Raw genomic sequence first — 18,415 nt, 5'->3', positions numbered from 1 at the left:
GACGATTCCAGTAGACATGGAGGAGTGCATGATGGCTGATGTGAAGGGAAGCAGAGAAGAGAGGCAGGACTTGACCAGGACTGTGGGTATGGGATCGAGCTGACATGAAGAGGGTTTAGATTTTTTTTTTAATGAGGTTTTGAAATTTCTGACGGGGGGAGAAATTTAAAGGAAGAAAAGGGTGGCATGGGCTGAAGAGGTTCGGAGGAGGGGAGGTCATGAGTGATAAGTGCTGGTGGATGTTATTAACTTTATCAATGAAGAAACAGAGGAGGGAGTTACAGGTATCAGAGCAGTAGAAGTGGGAGGGATAGGTGTCAGGGGGTTGAATGATGCCAAAACAGAGAAAAGTGTACTGATATTGCCAGCGTTTGAGCAGATGAGACAAGAGTAATATTGAGATTCAGCATGAGACATGAAGTCCTTTTGGTTATTCCCAGGTCGTAACAAACTTTTCATTCCATAGACAATAAAGAAACAGTGTGTGGTTACAGTTAAAGTCATGTTTATTTACATCAGAATCCTGAATGAGAGTAGGACAGAAGGCGTGAAACGGTTGGGGGGCTGGGCGGGCAGACAATGTGTGTTCTGATCAATCACTGTTTCACTACACAGTTCTTAAATTACTTTATTCACCATTTTTGTCTATACAGAATCCACTCAGCCCTGATATCAATGCACCAACAGAGCCGAAAGGAGTAGAAACAAGAGAGGAAAAATAAAAAATACTGCATTTAAAAAAAAGGAATTCGTTATGATCATAATCATAGATATTTTAGACGTTTATATACACATATACATGAAAATATATATGCATATAAATCTATATCTCCGCGTTTTAAAGTGGACATCAGTAACCAATTGCTGTGGTTTTTCTACCAGCTGACAGGAGCTCATTGGTCCAGTCAGTGCGTCTGTGTTTAATTGGCCAGCAGAGCTGAAACATCTGAGAAATCATACACTTTATATTTGACATGCAGGGCCAGAGAGCGTTAAAAAAACAGCAAAAATGGAGTGGGAGGTAAAAACCTGCAAGTTGCCTCGTCCGTAGATCTTTCAGATCTGTGTGGATAGGAGAATATAAATGTCCAAGAACCACCAAACAGCAGAGAGACACAAATGTTACATAAAACTAAATCCTTTGGGTGAACTTTGATTTTCATTCTTCTATTAGATTTTAGGAAAAGGGTGTTAGAGAATCTTTATAGGTCCAGGTTTGATCCAAACACACACAAACACACGAGCATCCATCCACCCCTTCTTGAAACATCATTCATCATCACCTCACAATAGCCACGCCTCCATCGACTGATGTATTCCTGTTCCATCGTTCTTCTTTTCCAAGACATTTTGTAAAATGGCGAAAGCAAAGTATAGCTTTTAGTATAAGTTAAGTCGAGCGCAGCAGGATATTCAGTACAAAACCCCAGCGTGGTGCAGTCATTTAGAAAAGTAACATAGCATACCTTAAAATTAAGTCAACATTCATTTATTTAAAAAAAAAAAACAAAAAAAAAAAACACTGTTTACATTTTTTGTCTGTCCGAAGAAAAACAAAAAAACCCAAAAAAAGAAAAACACAACACTAGGATTAGAAAGTGACCCTTGGGAGTTTTACAAGCTCAACACGCGATGCTCCAATCCAACACTCCCAGCACGATGCAAACCTGACCATTTGTTGCTTCTTTTAACAACTCATTCATGATCTCAAATTAAAAACCAGAGTAAAACAACCGTTGGCTCATGTGATCCACACACGCACACAAACACTAGAGCAGGAAGTTCACTTTAGAATCGACCAGCAACAGATATTGATGGTTTTTGCTTTTAGATCCCTCCCCCCTCCTTTCAAAAAAAAAAAAAAAAATCATTAGTTTTGCTTTTAATTGATTTAGTTGAGCAAGTTAAAAGAAGACAACCTCAGATTAAAAGATGCCTGGGAGAAAAAAAAAAACTCATCAAATTCCTGTTGTTGTCTGGCATTAGCTTTCCACCCACTTCAACAACATGCTCCGAAACACAAATACAAATTCAGGATACTGCAAATACATTGTGTACACATATATACAAATAGAGAGGAGTCCTCCAATGCTGCAGGGGGAGGGGGCAGCTGGACTGTTAATAATGCATCATTTCTGTATATGCCAAGAATAAAACCTTTCTAAATAAAATACATAGGTATCTGTGAGGCTGGGGAATGAGGACAGCAGATGAACAGAGCAAGATGTCACAGGAAGGAGGGGGGAGGAGTCACCCAGAGGTGGGCGGAGCAAACATGGACAGGTGGGGGCGGGGCATTTCTCCTCCTCTGCATCGGTGCTCCTGGAATCCGTCACTCCAACTCTTCTCTGCATGGTTGAATTGTTCCAACATTGTAATAATAATATTAATGACCACGACAATGCTAAAAAAATATATATAAACCCCAGCCAAGTCTCACAACAGTAAGTCCACAAAAAAAGGGGAGGGGCGTGGGGGGTGAGTCTGGGAGCATGAGTTCATCTGAGACAGAAATGCAAAAAAAACCTAAAGACTCAACAAGGCCTGACGATTGAGACGAGGCCTCAGGAGGAAGTAGCAAATGAAACCTAAAAAAAATAATAAAAAGGACTTAAAAAACAAAAATACTAGCAGGATGTTGTGCTGCAAAGACGAAATAAACAGCAAACAGGAAGCGGTGGATGAACCGGAGAGGAAACAGGGGACCAAATATGGGTTGTGTCTGGGCGTTGTGATCCACACATCCGTGTCCCTTCTGAGGTTTTCTTTTCTTTTTTTTTTTACAGAAGATTCTTGAAAAGCATGAACAAGTGATGACGACGTGGCCTCACTCTGAGCGTGCCTTCTCTACTTCCCGCTAGTCAAGGGAAAAAAAATCCACCATGTTTCTGTCACGCTGGTTTTTTTTCGCCCCGGCTGCATCATACCTCCAGGAAGCGAGAGCTGCTGGTTTTGGTGTGAAACGGCTCGGACCACATGCGCCGCAAATCCCCCTGTGGACAAAATACGCTTGTTTAGCATCGAGAGTGGATGGAGGGAGGAACATACCATAATTTCTGGACTATAAAGCTATATTGACCGCATTCCAATAATTTAGTAATTTTCTAAGAAAAATCCAAATAAAGGCTGCATCGTAACCCTATATGCTGGTGAGGGAGCCCTTCAAACGACTCGGCCAATCAGAGCAGGCAACTGATGAGTTTCCTTTTACTGGATCCAGACTGATACACTGCTCCCTCCGTTCTTCTTACCGTGAACTACCGTGGTACGAACACGCCGAGTCTGGACTCTGAGTCAGAATACGAACGCAATTACTTCTGAACAAAGAAGTGATTTGGCAGCTTCATGCTGTTTATTGTTTATTACTATTAAAAAGGGGCTGACCATTTCTGTAGACGGAGCAAAGATCAGAACAGCTTTGATAAAGACCATCTCCACTCCGTCTGTCTGTCCTTACGTAAGCTTCTCCATCAGCCTCAGAGTCCAGAGCATCGATCGCTCCAGAACAAACCAAATGCAGTAATTTAACAACTTCTTCTATTACAAACTGGCTGACTTATACAAATCCAGGCTACTCTGCAGCGCTCTCTCTCTATGACAACATTTTTTGCTTTGCCGTGATGAGGCAGTGTGCATCATGACAAAATGACTCATCAGAATGATTCAGTGGGAGCGCAAACAATTTCATGTAAACTGTTTCATTGGTTCGCCTGGTCTAATGTGATGGTGCACGAGTTTTTGGCTGCATGAAGCTTAAAAACTTAAGCTTCATGCAGCACAGAGATCTTTATTCTCACTTCTAACTGAAAAAAGTTCAACTCTGTCTGCAGGTATGGGTACCTATGAAGTGTGTCACTTTTCAGTTAGGGAAGGGAAATAAAACCTTGTGTTCAATATTTCAATCCAGAAACTTTCAGTCTGATATGGACACAACACAATAATTAACAGCTTTAAATGAATTGTTAGAATTCATCTGGTAAGTCGATTAATTCTATTTCAATCTATTTAGTTACTATTTGCATTTACAGCTCAAAATATTTACTCAGTTATAATGCCAATGAGCTGTTTCTTGGGAGAGAAATCATCAGACGTATTTGCCAACAAAAGATGTATAGCATATTTTACTCTATTTTATCAAAGATATAACCATCATGCTGTCATTGCTATTCAGGTTTTTTCCTCCTAATGGAAGTGCCTGGGGTCAATATTGATATTGATCCAATAGAAAAAACTAAATCATATTGGCCTGAATCTTAAATCTCTAATATAATATACATTGCTTTTATAAGATTTTTTAAAGATTATTTTGTATGGGTCTTCCCATCTGTTTTTTTCCATATTTTGTTCAATTGTAGAATATTCCTACTTTAGGTTTAAAATGTATGTAACCAATAAATTATAGATGGGTAGTTTTTCCTCATACCTACTGTTGCTGAATGGTGTTCTCTGTTTTAATGAAACTAATAAGGCATAGGGCGACCAGTGGGTACCTTCAGGTAGGCCATAGTGAGCAGAGGCAGCAGGGTGAAGGGCACCAGGTAGAGCAGTGCAGGCTGAGCAGCACGATGGATCCTGGAGGCCACAGTCGCAGTCAGCAGACCTGAGTAAAAACACAAAGACACTAAGTCAAAACATCCTCAAATCAAACAAATACAATGACAATATAAAATGTTGCTCATTCATCCAAATGATGAACCAAAAGGTGCACATCTGCACTTTGGCGTTTGAGATCCATCCATTGATTGCTTACCCACAAAGTATCCGATGAGAGTGCAGTGGAAATAGGAGACCCTCTGCATGCGTCCGGACACGTTACCCGGCCCCGGAACTTCCCCAGAAGCTTGTTTCTTGTAGTTATCGTAACGCAGGACAAAGCACAAGAGCAGGCCTGGCATCACAATGTCCCCAATGCCCAGCATGGAGAAATGACTTCCTGTGGAGCTGGAGACACAGACAGAAAAATTAAAATAATGCAACATTCACCACTCAATACAGTCACTTCTCTGGTTGTTTTCTTCACTTCTCATCTTTATTTCTTTAAAAAAAATTGCTCTGAATTCTGGGTGTGAAAATCAGCCTTAAAAAACAAAAACGAAGGGTAACTTGAATCGTTTACTCAGATAAGGTTTTTCAGGAAATCTTTATTTCCATGTGAGTTAAGTGAAACTTCAAAGGAACCATCAAAGGCGATCAGCAGAACTCTTCTGACGAAGACTGGCAGTTGACAGTCGAAACATGTCAGGGGAATTTTTTTTCCTGAAAAACCTTGTCTGAATAAACAAAACCTGAACTTATGATACTACTCAAAAAGAAGACAAAATTAATCTTGTTGTAACTATTACATGGAAGTCAAAGGAACCATCAAAGGCGATCAGCAGAACTCCTCTGAAGAAGACTGGCAATTGACATTGGAAACATGTCGGGAGATAAAAATTTCCTGAAAAACCTCAACTTAACATACTAAAAAAAAAAAAAAAAAAACTAAATCAATCTTGCTGGAACTATTGTAAACTAACATCAGTCAGCAGCACATTATAAGTTGAGATAAAGAACTTTATGATCTCATTTACATTACTAACGCTAACATTTTGAGACATAAATGTTTTGTTCCATATGTATTTTCCCTATTCTTTGCAGTGATAAGCAGTTACCTGGGAAAGACCAGTTTGCCGGGTAAAGAGAGGCGGGGAACGTCTCGGCCCATCCCAGGCCCCAGGTGGAGCTTCCTGGAGAGGACGTCTATGGGGTTTTCAGCAGGCTGGGTGGCTACTTTAACCATCACGTTACTGTTGAAGATGTAGGCTGAGAAAAACACCTGGATAAACGAGAGGGAGGGAGTCAGCTGGCTGTGTATCACATAATAATAATAATAATAATAATAATAATATCACTTCATCTTTAAAGAAAAGGGCTTGTTATTGTCATCATTACATCTTTTTCTCAGCTTTGTGCTTGATCGCATTTATTTATCCAACACCGACGTTGTTTGCCTACCACAGAAAACTGTTGTTGCTTGAGGGAAAATTTAAACTAACATCACAACTGTGGTGTTGTGATGGTTAAATAGATATTCAGACTGACAGCTGCAATCATTACTTTGCCATATGGATGAAACTTTGAATTCTCAATAATATGTTAAAAAGAATTCCTTTTAGCTTCTTTTAACACATTACAGCATTTACCAACACAGAATGAAAAATTAAGTTACAGTCTTATAGAGAATAAGTAAGCATAGTAAAACACTGAGCAGAGAAGAATCTCATTATTCAACCACTAATATCCAATTTCATTAGAATATTAAACCAGACATAATAAAACAAAAATTCAGATCCTCACAATAACAGTCACATGACAATCTGATCTGCATGGTTAAATTGACCCACTATTACGGGCTGAGGAAATTTAGTTCCAGTCCAATGCCAGATAGCATGAGCTGCAAATACGTGCCAATCGTCCTAAAGGTGGCGCTACAGCAAACCTCTGAAGTTCAACATTTTGAGAAAAAACAAGAAATAAAACATATCTGCTACAGACTTACAGCTTCCACTAAAATGTAGCCCCAACACTGAGTCAACTTTTGTATATTCACTTTTAATTTTCAAAAACTGTAAAAACTGCCTTTAGCTGCACTTTTTGCTCAATTGACACCAAGCTTTTAATGACATACAAATTTTGCTAAATACATTTTCAATGGTAACAAAAAAATATTCTTTAAAGCATTTTGAATTTTGCTCTAAAGTGAAACATTGGAGTCAATGCAAAAATAGCATTTTTAAACATTAGTTTTTCACTTATGGAGCCAATAAATCATTGTTTTAAACAAATGACCAACATACTGCCTAGCTCAGTGTTTAACTTGGTCAACTGAGGATTTTCGTCAGTTTTCTTCAACTAGACTATATAAAATTTATTTGATATTTTCAGCGACTGATAACAATTTTACTATAATTTTGTCATATGGGACGACATCCAATCAGAACTTATCAAATCTGTGTGTATTTACTGAAACTAATACGATCCAATATCAGGTTGATCAATGGTATATGAATCTAAAACTAAATCAAATTTGCTGTCAAAATTAACACTGGTTCAGATGCAATTTGTGTATTTTGACTTTTTTTTCATTATACCTTTTGATAGCCGTTTGAAATCTGCCTTTACACGAACAACTGCTGTCTGTTTTGCCTAAAATTGCCTGGCCCCGACCATTGCTGTGCAGCAGCTCTAATTATGGATGGGTTTTATTTTTCGCTCACATATAAACACAGATTTTCCCAGTAACCTTTGCACTTTTATGAGTGGGAGCATTTCTTACCCAGAACACGTCATAAATGAGCAGTCCTGACAGCAGCAGGCATGACACCTTCAGACTGGGGAGGCGCACAAAGGCGATCATGGCGACACACAAGCCCATCGCTAAAGCTGAGAGGGGAAACACGACAGTGGGAGTATGAGGCATACAAGCATTGCACCATGGGAAACACATTTTCTATTAGTGTGTTTGGGATGAATTTTAGTCAATTTGAGCATCCTACAGTCACATTTCATCATAAAAGAATGTGAATAATCAAATGCTATTCTGATTCGTAAGTGGTTTGATAACAAAGATGATTGATTCTATCGTTCCAATTTTAGTCCAACAGTTATATTTAGTGAAAATGGCATTTCAACCTTGCACATACAAGGTTTTGTCAGAGATTTGTTGGATTAAAAGTTTATCTTTAAAATCAGAAAAGGTGTGTTTTTTAAAACTATTCAATCGTATTATTTTTTTTACTGATGTTCTTTTTTCTGATTTATATTTCTTTGTTTTCATCACTGTATTTACTGTTGTTGTTTTAACCTGTAAAGTGCTTTTAAATAAAATATGTCATTATTATTATGAACATCCTCATGTCAATTTCCTCAGTAATATTTTTTAGGTAGAGTGGTATCTTTTAATGGGAGCGATAGTCTTTTATAGGCTCTGAATGTATCTTTCCTACCAATAAAAACAGTTTCTTGCCATTTGAACAGACTTTATTAGTTGTAGAACTGTCAAGCGTCAGTTGTACAACTTTAGAACTCCATAGAATCTCCGGCTTGTGGCAGGTGCTCGTTTCCAACTGTGCTGCAGTCAATTAAACAGGAGCGTTATGACTCACCGTCCATGAGAAGCCAGTGTCCGGTCAGCACCCAGATGAGCACCAACAAAACAGAAAGGGAGAAGGAAAAGAGCTCGGCCAGAGTGAAACGCCCACAACAGCCGAACGAAATCCTGCAACAGAGGCAGAGAGGGAGATGCTTCCTGATTCTTTACCATCTTAGCAACAATGGGCTTTGCTCAAAATGTACAGTGTTTGACAGAAAGTGCTTAAGATTTTGACAAATATTTACTTATGATTTTGTCAAAAAGATTTTTAAGCAGCAAAGCTAAAACAAGATTAAATGCAAAAAAAGCAAAATGACTATAAATTGGGCCTCCGGATAGTACAATTTAAAGAAATAGAAGCAATTTTGTTGACTGAAATGAGATTAAAACTAAAAACGAATCCAATTTGTCTGAAGACTAAATATAATTGCGCTGTCAGATGTTACACTACTCCTTCCTCACTCCCTAGAATATTTCTCCTTCCTTAAAAAAAAAAGATTCAGGCCAAAGGTTGAATGAATGAATGCTCCGCTTGTCCTCTCTCAGCTTCGGCGTATTCAGTAGGTAGTGAAAACTGGTTTCCAGCAACAAGGAGAGGACAGTGCAGCTTAGCTATAGCTGCTGCAACACTTTGGCTAAACAGAATCATGCTTAGGCTGACTTTCAGTATTAAAAAGTCTCCACAGAGGTTCATTTGGTTTTTTGTGTTTGTTTTAACCCTTTGGAGTCCAGGGTATAACTATTGACATAATGTATAAACACAATGGACTTAAAATCACACAAAAACACCAAATTCGAGTAGAAAAAACAGGTCATTTTTTTACTGTGAAAACCACAAATACGTTCAATGAACCGATTTGATGAATGAGAATGCAAATATAAAGTGTAACTAGAATATTTGCATTTCCTGAAGAAAATTAAGTGGGGATGCAGCTACTGGCCCGCGTTGCACTGCATTAGATAGCATTAGCCTTGCATTAACGTTAGCATTAGTAATAGCATTAACCTAATGTTAGCATTAGCCTAACATTAACAATAGCCTAGCATTGGCATAAACCAAGCATAGGCATTAACCTAGCATTAGCACTAACCTAGCAATAGCTGAACATTAGCATTAAGATTAAAAAAGGTTGTAATGGGTTAAAGGTTTTATCTGAGAGTGAACAGACAGAAGAATGGCCAGAAAATATTTGAAAAGTTTGAGCCCAAACTTGTTCAAATCGGTTGAAAATATCAACCCGATATCAGCCTGAAAACAAATATCGGATTCAAATTTCAGAATTTTTTTCTTCCCCCAATTCATTTTTATTTATTTTATTCAATTGTAGAATACTGTATATATTATGTTGAAGGTTAAAATGTATGTAACCAATCCATCCATCCATCCATCTTCTCCCGCTTAGCCGTTTCCGGGTCACGGGGGCAGCATCCTCAGTAGGGAGGCCCAGACTTCCCTCTCCCCGGCCACTTCCTCCAGCTCTTCCGTATGTAACCAATTGGTTAATAATAAATGGGTCAGTTTTTCTCATACCTACCGTTGCTGACTATTGTTCTCTGTTTGAGTGACATCACTTGATCAAGACTTTTCTAACATTCCACACTATAAAATATGTATTTTTTTTTTTATTAAAGGAAAAAAAATATGTATGATCATGTGATATCTGATCAATATCAGTATCGGCCGATATGCAAGGTTGTATCAGGACATCCCTAATAATAACCACAACAAAGTTTAAGGATACCAATAGTGAGGATGCCTCCTGTATCCTCACTAATTATCAATAACATTTGTACAAGTTTACAAAGAAAAAAAACAAGTTACAGTATATGCAACAATTCAGCAGGAAATGCCCCAGGAGTTTTTCACAAATCATCTAAAACTGTTTAAAAAACATCACAATCAGTTGCCACAAATTATTTGTGGAACAAAAACAAACAGATCCTATCCACAATAAGAGAGTGGACACATCACAGGCCTCACACTCCCAGGGTGTGTCGCATCCCATCAACGTTTGCTTTATAGTGATTGTTTTTAACCGCTCCAACATGTTTGAATTATTTCAATCTGGCAATAGTGTGCAACCTAGTGACAACAATTGGCCGAGATATTTCCCAAAAACAGTGGAGAAGAGTAAGGCTGGTTTCTTGCAACAGAAAACATTAAAGGCTCTTACAGCATCAAAGCAAAGCATCAACATAGATCATCGTCTTTATAAGCTGAACTACTGGCAAGATTTCCCATTCATTTTCTATCAAAGGAACAAATAAAACACAAGCACGGAGCAGTTGGAGCAACAGCCTGACAAAATGTGGTTTTCCTTACTTGTTCTGTGGGGAGCAGGGTCTGGTCAGATACTGGCACATTGGCAACAATAGGAATGCAAAAGCAATTGTTGCGAGAACTGAGGAGAAGAACAAAGAACAGCAGTGAGAGCAGTCTGGGTGTGATGGGATTTGGACCATTTGTTTGGATTTCTATCAGCTCCATAAGCTAAACGTTACTTAGTAAAGTAATGCATTGATCAGCAGGAATAGTTACCTGCAGTGCAGATGGTAAAGACCACTTGTACCGAGTCGAAGAAGAAGAACATGACTAGCAGAGAGACGGAGGCTCCTATGGGCAGAAACAGGGCCTGTGTGGAGTCTATGGTCTGAATGCCTGGAAAACAATCATAGAACAAGTAGAGAAAATTAAAAGTGGCAAACACAGAAATAATCATTTTGATTTGTAATTTTTTTAAACAGAGGTAACAGTTTACTAATCAAAAAGACAATCTCAGTATTTGCATTGTGCTGAATACTCCTAGAATGTCTTGAAAAGAATGTTTTTTGCTCTTTACTTGTACATCTACTACTATTGTTTAGTGATAAGTGCTTACTGTTGTTTGTGCTGCCGTTATTGAAAGACCCTGTGTTTATGCAGTTACCATCTTTATCCTTCTCCTGGTTCTCACAATCCATGTTTAATGACCTGCGCACAAGAAGACGTTTGATTAATGGTTTTCAGATGTACAAACTACAATTACTCCATTTTCAATCATTTTCATTTCAAAATCTGTTCATTTTTACAGAAAGGAAGAAAAAAAAAAATCAAGGGAATGAGGATAAAACCTTTGGACACAGTGCAAGCACACAGAAGTACCAGTACAATGTTTTAATGTACTGAAATAATTATTATCCACATCAAAGTACAATAAAACAAATAATCTGACTTTATGTAAGCACTGAGCAGCCCCTGAATGCTGAGAGACAGGGGAAGGGCTCGTGTAGGGCCGTAATTGTGAAAAAATTGACAAAAAATAAGAAATTCCTTATTGTAATTATTTTTCAAATTATTTTTATTCAATTTTTTTTCAAACAATATCGAATGGAAATTCTAAATTGACATTGAAAATTGCCTCAGATGGATGTTTTGGGAAAATATATAATGCAATTACACATAAACAGGAGGTTAAAAAGATGGAAATGTTATTTCTCGAGCAAAATCTGCATGCACACAATTCCAAACTACACCAAAACAGAACAGCACGCAAAATGATGAAAAATCACAACAACTCACAAAGGGTTACAACTTAGAAACAGAAGGTAACAAGATAAAAATAAAAATACAAAATAAAATAATTTGGTTACAGTCATCAATCATGTCCAAATCCAGAAACGCATCGCAAAGGATAAACAGAAAACATCAAACCCTTATTTATTTAATAATTTATATATTTATTTCTCCACCCTGACCTCCCCTCCTCTTTAACTGTCTTACGCACATACAGTGCTTCCAAACACACACTCACTATGCACACATACTCACACACATACGATATGCACAAACACACAGAATGTAACAGAACAGATTTATTTTCCCCCTTTTAGACACACTTCATTTGTTTCACACCACATCTGTGGGCGGATGCGTTTGCCCCCACTCGCCCCCACTTACTGAAAATGAAACAACTGGGAAACAGAACTCATACAGACATGTTTTGGGACAACGATGTTGCACATTTCCCTAAATGTCTAGCTTTAGCAAGCGTAGCAAATGGCTGGAGGTCAAATCAAATGTTGCACAAATTCTGGCATGTTCTCAGTGTGCTGGTTTCTGCACGTTTCTAAATATCAAACTAATGACATTAGTTAACCTCATCAACAGTATTAAGCATGTTTGGGGCGTTTAGGAGCCTGTAATGACATCTGATTATGAAAAGACAATGTCATGTAAAGAAAACAGAAACTTATGTGTAAAACAATGTGGAAATTACAGAAATTTGTTCAATCTGAAGCTGCCCCCCAAAAAAATGAAAAAAAAAAAAAAAGACATCAGTCCATAGTTTTTCCATTGCAACACTCCTAGAACGCTGTAAAAAAGACGATAATGTGCCCTTTCAGAGAAAAGCTACTCATGCTGCCCCAAAATCATTTCCCACCCATTTGCTGCATGTTGCAAACAGCCTATAGCTCTGATCTATATATCTATCCTCACATCCATACCAGTGAAAAGTCATTGCAGGCATAGCTCTAACATAAGCGGATGAAGATAGTGTTTCCTTCCTGTCAGACCTTACACATGCAATATCAGACACCAGATGGACACGTTGTGGTTTTGTAGGGAGAGTGAGATAGCTGTGGGGGCTTGTTTAGAATAAATTTTTCACCTTACAAACAAAACAATATTTTTTTTTGTCCTATTGCAAAATATATCATTTGCTCAGGGTTGGGGAAAATTATAATTGTAATCGTGGAATTGATCATTAATGACAATTACGGCACAACTATAATTTAAAAAATCCGTAATAATCATAACTGAATTCTAATTGAGTTTTGATAAGGTATTTTGTAATTGGCATCAACATTTTATAAAATCTGCAAATTATAATTAATTTAATGCAAATCTCGGGATGAAATACAAATTAGTAGGTAGATAATATTAGTCTATTTTTCTCTTGATTTAAGACATGGGTCAAATCTGACCCATTATCATAAGAGATGCTAACAGAAAGCAAACACTAGAGGAAGGTTAAGTATTATGGGGTCATTTATTTCAGACTAAGTAACAGTACTTAACTGTAATTGATTTTTAGTAATTGAGAACATAATTGTAATTGAATTTCAGGGGGAAAATAATTAAAAAAAATAATTTAATTGGGGAAAAACGCTGGTCACTGTAATTGAACATGGATAATTGAAGACGTAATTGTAATTAAAAGTCTTAATTGATCCCAACCCTGCATTTGTTGCTACCCTGTTATCCTCTTTTGGTTCAGGAGAAAAACCATTCAACTCTGAGCCAGATAGCAAAATAATAATAATTTTGCCATCAAAAGCCCAGTCTCAGTGTTTTATAGAAGGAAACCAATGTTGAGGTGTCACTAAAACAAAAAAAAAAAAAATTGCTTCAAAGTCACAAATACTTTTTTTCAGAAAAAGACGTTTTTCTCAGCTTTTTCGTCACAAACTGGCGATTTATGTGAAACTTGCCTCTATCCAACTGCTGATTACGGAAGAACAAAACAAGCTAGAAACCAAATTATTTTTTCTGATAAAACTAGAGTCTAATTTTTCAGAATTTCAGATTGTCATATAGTACAAAATATTCTGTGGGTCTTAAAGAATCAGTGAAAATCATCTAAAACGCCTGGCAATATGGAGTTGGCTGCTCTGAAAAGAGATGGCAGTGAATGAGTTAATAATGAGCAGGTCAGCTTAAACCTGTTTTAGGTAAGAAATAATTGGAGACTGTTATCCATGCTTTTATCACACCATGACGAGACTATTGTAACTCTCTCTATGTTGGGTTCAGCCAAGCAGCCTTGTTCGCCTCCAGTGGGTACAAAACACTGCTGCCCGGTTTCTGACTGGTAAAAAAAGGCGGGAGCATGAAACACCACTGGCTCCCTGTTTGCCAAAGGGTAGATTTTAAAATGATTTTATTGACTTACAGATGTCTAAATGGCCTCAGTCCATCCTACTGTCTGAACTTCTTCAGCCATCTCGGGCTCTACGCTAAGCTGACCAGATGCTCTTGGCCGTGCAGAGGATAAAAAAGGAAGTTCAGAAGGGATCGGGCCTTCTCTAACGAGCTAGCGTTACATATAAGAAAAGACTCTTTTGTTCTCATTTTTCAATCTCTTTTAAAAACACATTTGTTTGATGTGGCTTTTAACACCGTGTGAGTCGATGTCATTTTTGAGATCATCTTTTTATGTTCAATGTTGCATTTCTTGTATATATTTTATCTTTTATTGTACAGCACTTTGGTCAAACCTTGTTTGTGTTCAAACGTGCTTTATAAATAAATGGGATTTGCAAACTTAACATCATACACTATGAATAGTGATCTCATTCACTGAAAATCCTGTTTCTGTGTAATTGGATGGCATAGCCTAACTTGCCTGCAAGATGGATTCTGCTGGTGTTCACAAACACCAGAATCCATCTTGTGCTGTTTCCACCTTTGCCTTTCGAAACCGAACCGAAATGGTTCGAACCAATCATGAGGCAGTGTTGTGGTTTAGGGCGGGATATCCGGGTGTGACTAAGGCAGAGGCGCCTAAGCAAAACTGGTGCATGTGCAGTTGCGGGGAGAGGAACAAGCCGGGCTACTGCTATTAGCATAGCTCCGAATCAAAACAAAGATGTCGATGCAGGAGGATGAATGTGTAGAAGCTGCTATAAACTCAGTTTTAGAAGAATCCAGCAAGAGGAGCCTTGTTGTTGTTGTAGCAGCACGTCTCCCGCGCATGCTGATGACAACGTCATCATTTGTTACCACGTGATTGGCTAAAACAAATCATGGTGAACAGGCGCTTCGAGAAATCAGCTTCAAGCATTCTGTTCACGTCCCTCTCCCTGGTTCCGAAAGGATTCGCTAGACACAGACCCAGATTGATGTGGAGAACTCGAGTTAGAGGGCGGGCTACACATCAATCTGGCTCTTACCAGGTTAGGCATAGCCAAAGTGCTCAGCAATTTTTGATGCGACATATTATGCCTTTAAAGAATACTTTTCTTTTGTCTTTGAGGTACCATCATGAATGAGTGAACAAACCTGAAGCTGCCATAGACGATGAGAAGAATGGAAATAAGGAAGGTGGACACCTGGCTGGAGTCCACGAGGGAATATGCCCTGCAAACAAAGAAGAAGAAACTGATTAAAACATGCAGGGAAAACATAAATGAGCCATCTAAGATTCCAACTCTCTTGGCTTGGTGTTCATTATAATATAATTTATAGTACTGTATATAGTACAGCTGCACGTCTCAAGTAGTAACAGCCTCCATACAAATGCATGCTCCCTCGTCAGGCTATGAGCTTGAAAAGTCCTCAGAAGAGTTCAAACACAGCAGTGAAGCAGGAGGAGGGGGAATTATATACAGAACTTGTGCTTCTTTGAGCTTAGTGACGCAAATTGTAAATGCCGTAAACAATTATTTTAGATGTCAAATAATCAGAATCAAAAAAAGTTTTACAGAAAAGTACAGTTTAAAGACAGTACAGGGAATTTAACTTGGTGGTTGCTGCGAAGAACATGAAATAACAGAAAAACAAACAAGAAAGAATAATAACGATAAATGTATACATACAAGAGCTGCATTCATTCTTTAGTCTATCAATCAGATAATGCAATTTGCAGCTTCAATGCCAGTTGAGGTTATGAGTAATACAACTCTTTGCAATCAAAACAATTCAATTCTTCTCAAAGGCGACTTTTTACATTCAATTTTTAAATTAAAATTCAAATAAAATCCTTTAGATACACTCCCTTACACATACCTTTTTTAGGTACAATAATAAACAAAAATGTCAATCCATTTTGAAAATTAAAATAAAAATATTTCCAATGATAATATTTCATGCAGCGCTCAAGATTAGTTTCTAAATTTAACATAAAATCAGAGCTACAAGTAGATGCAGCCATTACATAGCAACAGGTAAATGCTACAGATGTAAAGGGCTGACAAACTCAAAATATCAACTTATATACTGTATATTACATATTATGGACACAGTAACTTGAGCTGAAGCTTTTTTTCTAAGCATTTGTTGCTTTAATTGTGCATTTTCCCAAATGCTGTTTCTTATGTCAATGTTTATGTAAACACAGTAACTCAGGGTCTTCAGACTGTGGTCTGAGGGCAGACATAAGCAGGACGCGGTGCACATTTTGGCCTTGGGCTGACGACTAGACTGCACTCCACACAAAGTGTCAGTCAGTGAAGGGCTATTTTATTTTTCTTCTGTAACAACAGTTTGACTCTGGGCGCAAATTTCACCAGAGTGTTGATATCCACTGTAGCTGCACTCAGCTATCAGAACACAAGCATGAGTGTGAGATGCTTTGTGCTTTACAAACAGTGTTGGGAACGTTACTTTAAAAAAGTAATTAGTTATAGTTACTCACTACTTGTTCAAAACAGTAACTGCGTTAGTAACTGAATTACTCTATAATAAAAGTAACTCATTACCAAGGAAAGTAACTATTTGCGTTACTGTTGAAAAAAAAAAAGTTGCTATATGTCAAATAATTCACATTTTTTAGATGCATGTGTCGTGAGATGCTTCATTAAATTTGAGTTGCTTACAACGGATGTCGACAAATTCTTCACTCCTGGATATAATCAACACTTCACATGTACGTTCTTGCCTTTGACCACAATTAATTTAAAGTAGTGTTTGTATCGTCACCTTAAAAATGACAACTTTTCATCAGATTGCTCCACGCTCAACATCTCTGCTGCTTCATCAAATCTGTAGTGTGCGTGTGTCGCGCGCGCGTGTGTGTGTGTGTGTCGTGTGTGCTGGCACGTCGCCTTAGCCAATCATAATCGCTCACCTTGTTTTTAACCCGCCTCCTCTTGCTGGCACATGTGTAAAAACACTGGCTCTGATTGGCTACCATGAAACATGACGCCGCCTAAGCCAATCATAATCGCTTATCTTGTTTTTAACCCACATCCTCGCAACAGCTGTGTAAGAAGCCAGGGATGCTTTGGGATAAAAGTTTATTCAATCAATGCATGTAACGCACTGCATTTAGCGTTCAGTAATGATAACGGCGTAAAAAGTAATTAGTTAGATTACCCCGTTACTGAAAAACAAACGCCGTTACATAATGCTGTTATTTTAAACGGCATTATTCCAAACACTGTTTACAAAGGCCTATCCAGGTGGAGCAGAACCCAGCACTCAGCTGAAGTTGGACTGGAATTAAACAATGATTTAAATCAAAAAGAATTGCATCAAGTAATTTCTATAGTCACAAAAATGTGAAATCGTTTCAGCCGTACTGTTAGATATAGTCGGTGAGTCTTGGGGGAGCATTTTAAAAATTTCCATCATCAGCTATTTTGTGACTTGTGGGAAATTAGTTTAAGGTGTGAATGATCTTCAATGACATTCTTTACGATCTTGTCCTAAAACAAACCTAAAACCTGCTCAACGAGTCTTACAGCCCTACAGTATGAATATTTATTCACTTGTGTCCTGGGTAGGGCTGGGCAATATATCGATATGTTTCTATTTTGGCGATATAGAAAATTACAATATCGCTTTTGTGTGTGTGTGTATATATATATATATATATAATTTTTTTTTAGCTTATTTTGTTTTAAACCACTTGCTTTAGGAGTTGATGCTTTCATTACTTCTCAGAACAGAAGGAAAATCCCAGTTAGATGATTTCTGACCTTCCCCTAAACAAGCCACACTACACAACTACACAAGTTGTGATTTATTAACCACCCCCTGAAAAAAATTGTAACATAAAAGAAAAGTGTGCCACTATGTTTTGTATCAAAACAGGTATACACAAATTCTACTTTCGTTGTGTAATTATAAAGCTGGAAGATTACTTCATTAAACAATGTCAAAAGAGGCTCATTGAATTAATCAGAAAGATAATTAACAAAAAGGGACAAAAGAAATAATTCCCTAACATTCATTTACTTTTGTATTCTGTTTTTTCCTCTGGTTCAAATGATTGTATCCTTGGCTTGCAACTCAAGGATTATGTCCGACTCCTATTTTTTATTTTTATTTTATTTACTTATTGTAGTTGGTCATTTTATTGAGCTGCACAAATTGGCTCCTCCAGGAAATAAAAGAGCATTTGAATATGAAATGTTGCTTACTGAGGTTAATTTAAAAGGTGCATTGTAGTCTCATCAATGTACTGTAGCTAAAGAGCTCACATTGAGGCAACAAATATAATCACAAAGCAGCAGCCCAAATAGGCAATTAGAAAAAATAATTGCAGTTGGGTGATGCTACATGTTGTCTCAACGTCATGT

At 37.7% G+C, this 18,415-nt stretch overlaps 1 protein-coding gene across 1 annotated transcript in view; it reads right to left on the bottom strand.

The window, feature by feature from the left end:
• Positions 1–488: 488 nt before the first annotated feature.
• sppl3 (signal peptide peptidase 3) overlaps positions 489–18,415 on the bottom strand; it is a 33,289-nt gene continuing 15,362 nt past the window's right edge. Inside the window, exons 2-11 of the mRNA XM_028463230.1 lie at positions 15,174–15,251; positions 11,011–11,102; positions 10,671–10,790; positions 10,455–10,533; positions 8,145–8,257; positions 7,316–7,422; positions 5,652–5,815; positions 4,751–4,941; positions 4,491–4,600; positions 489–2,993 (exon numbers count right to left, since the gene is read on the bottom strand). Of these exons, the coding sequence (XP_028319031.1) occupies positions 2,922–2,993; positions 4,491–4,600; positions 4,751–4,941; positions 5,652–5,815; positions 7,316–7,422; positions 8,145–8,257; positions 10,455–10,533; positions 10,671–10,790; positions 11,011–11,102; positions 15,174–15,251 (1,126 nt within the window). The 3' untranslated portion in view covers positions 489–2,921. The remainder of the gene's footprint in view (positions 2,994–4,490; positions 4,601–4,750; positions 4,942–5,651; positions 5,816–7,315; positions 7,423–8,144; positions 8,258–10,454; positions 10,534–10,670; positions 10,791–11,010; positions 11,103–15,173; positions 15,252–18,415) is intronic.

Source organism: Gouania willdenowi, chromosome 12 (genome assembly GCF_900634775.1).
Source record: "Gouania willdenowi chromosome 12, fGouWil2.1, whole genome shotgun sequence".
NCBI classification, from domain to species: Eukaryota; Metazoa; Chordata; class Actinopteri; order Blenniiformes; family Gobiesocidae; genus Gouania; species Gouania willdenowi.
This window is presented reverse-complemented; position numbering and strand designations above follow the sequence as displayed.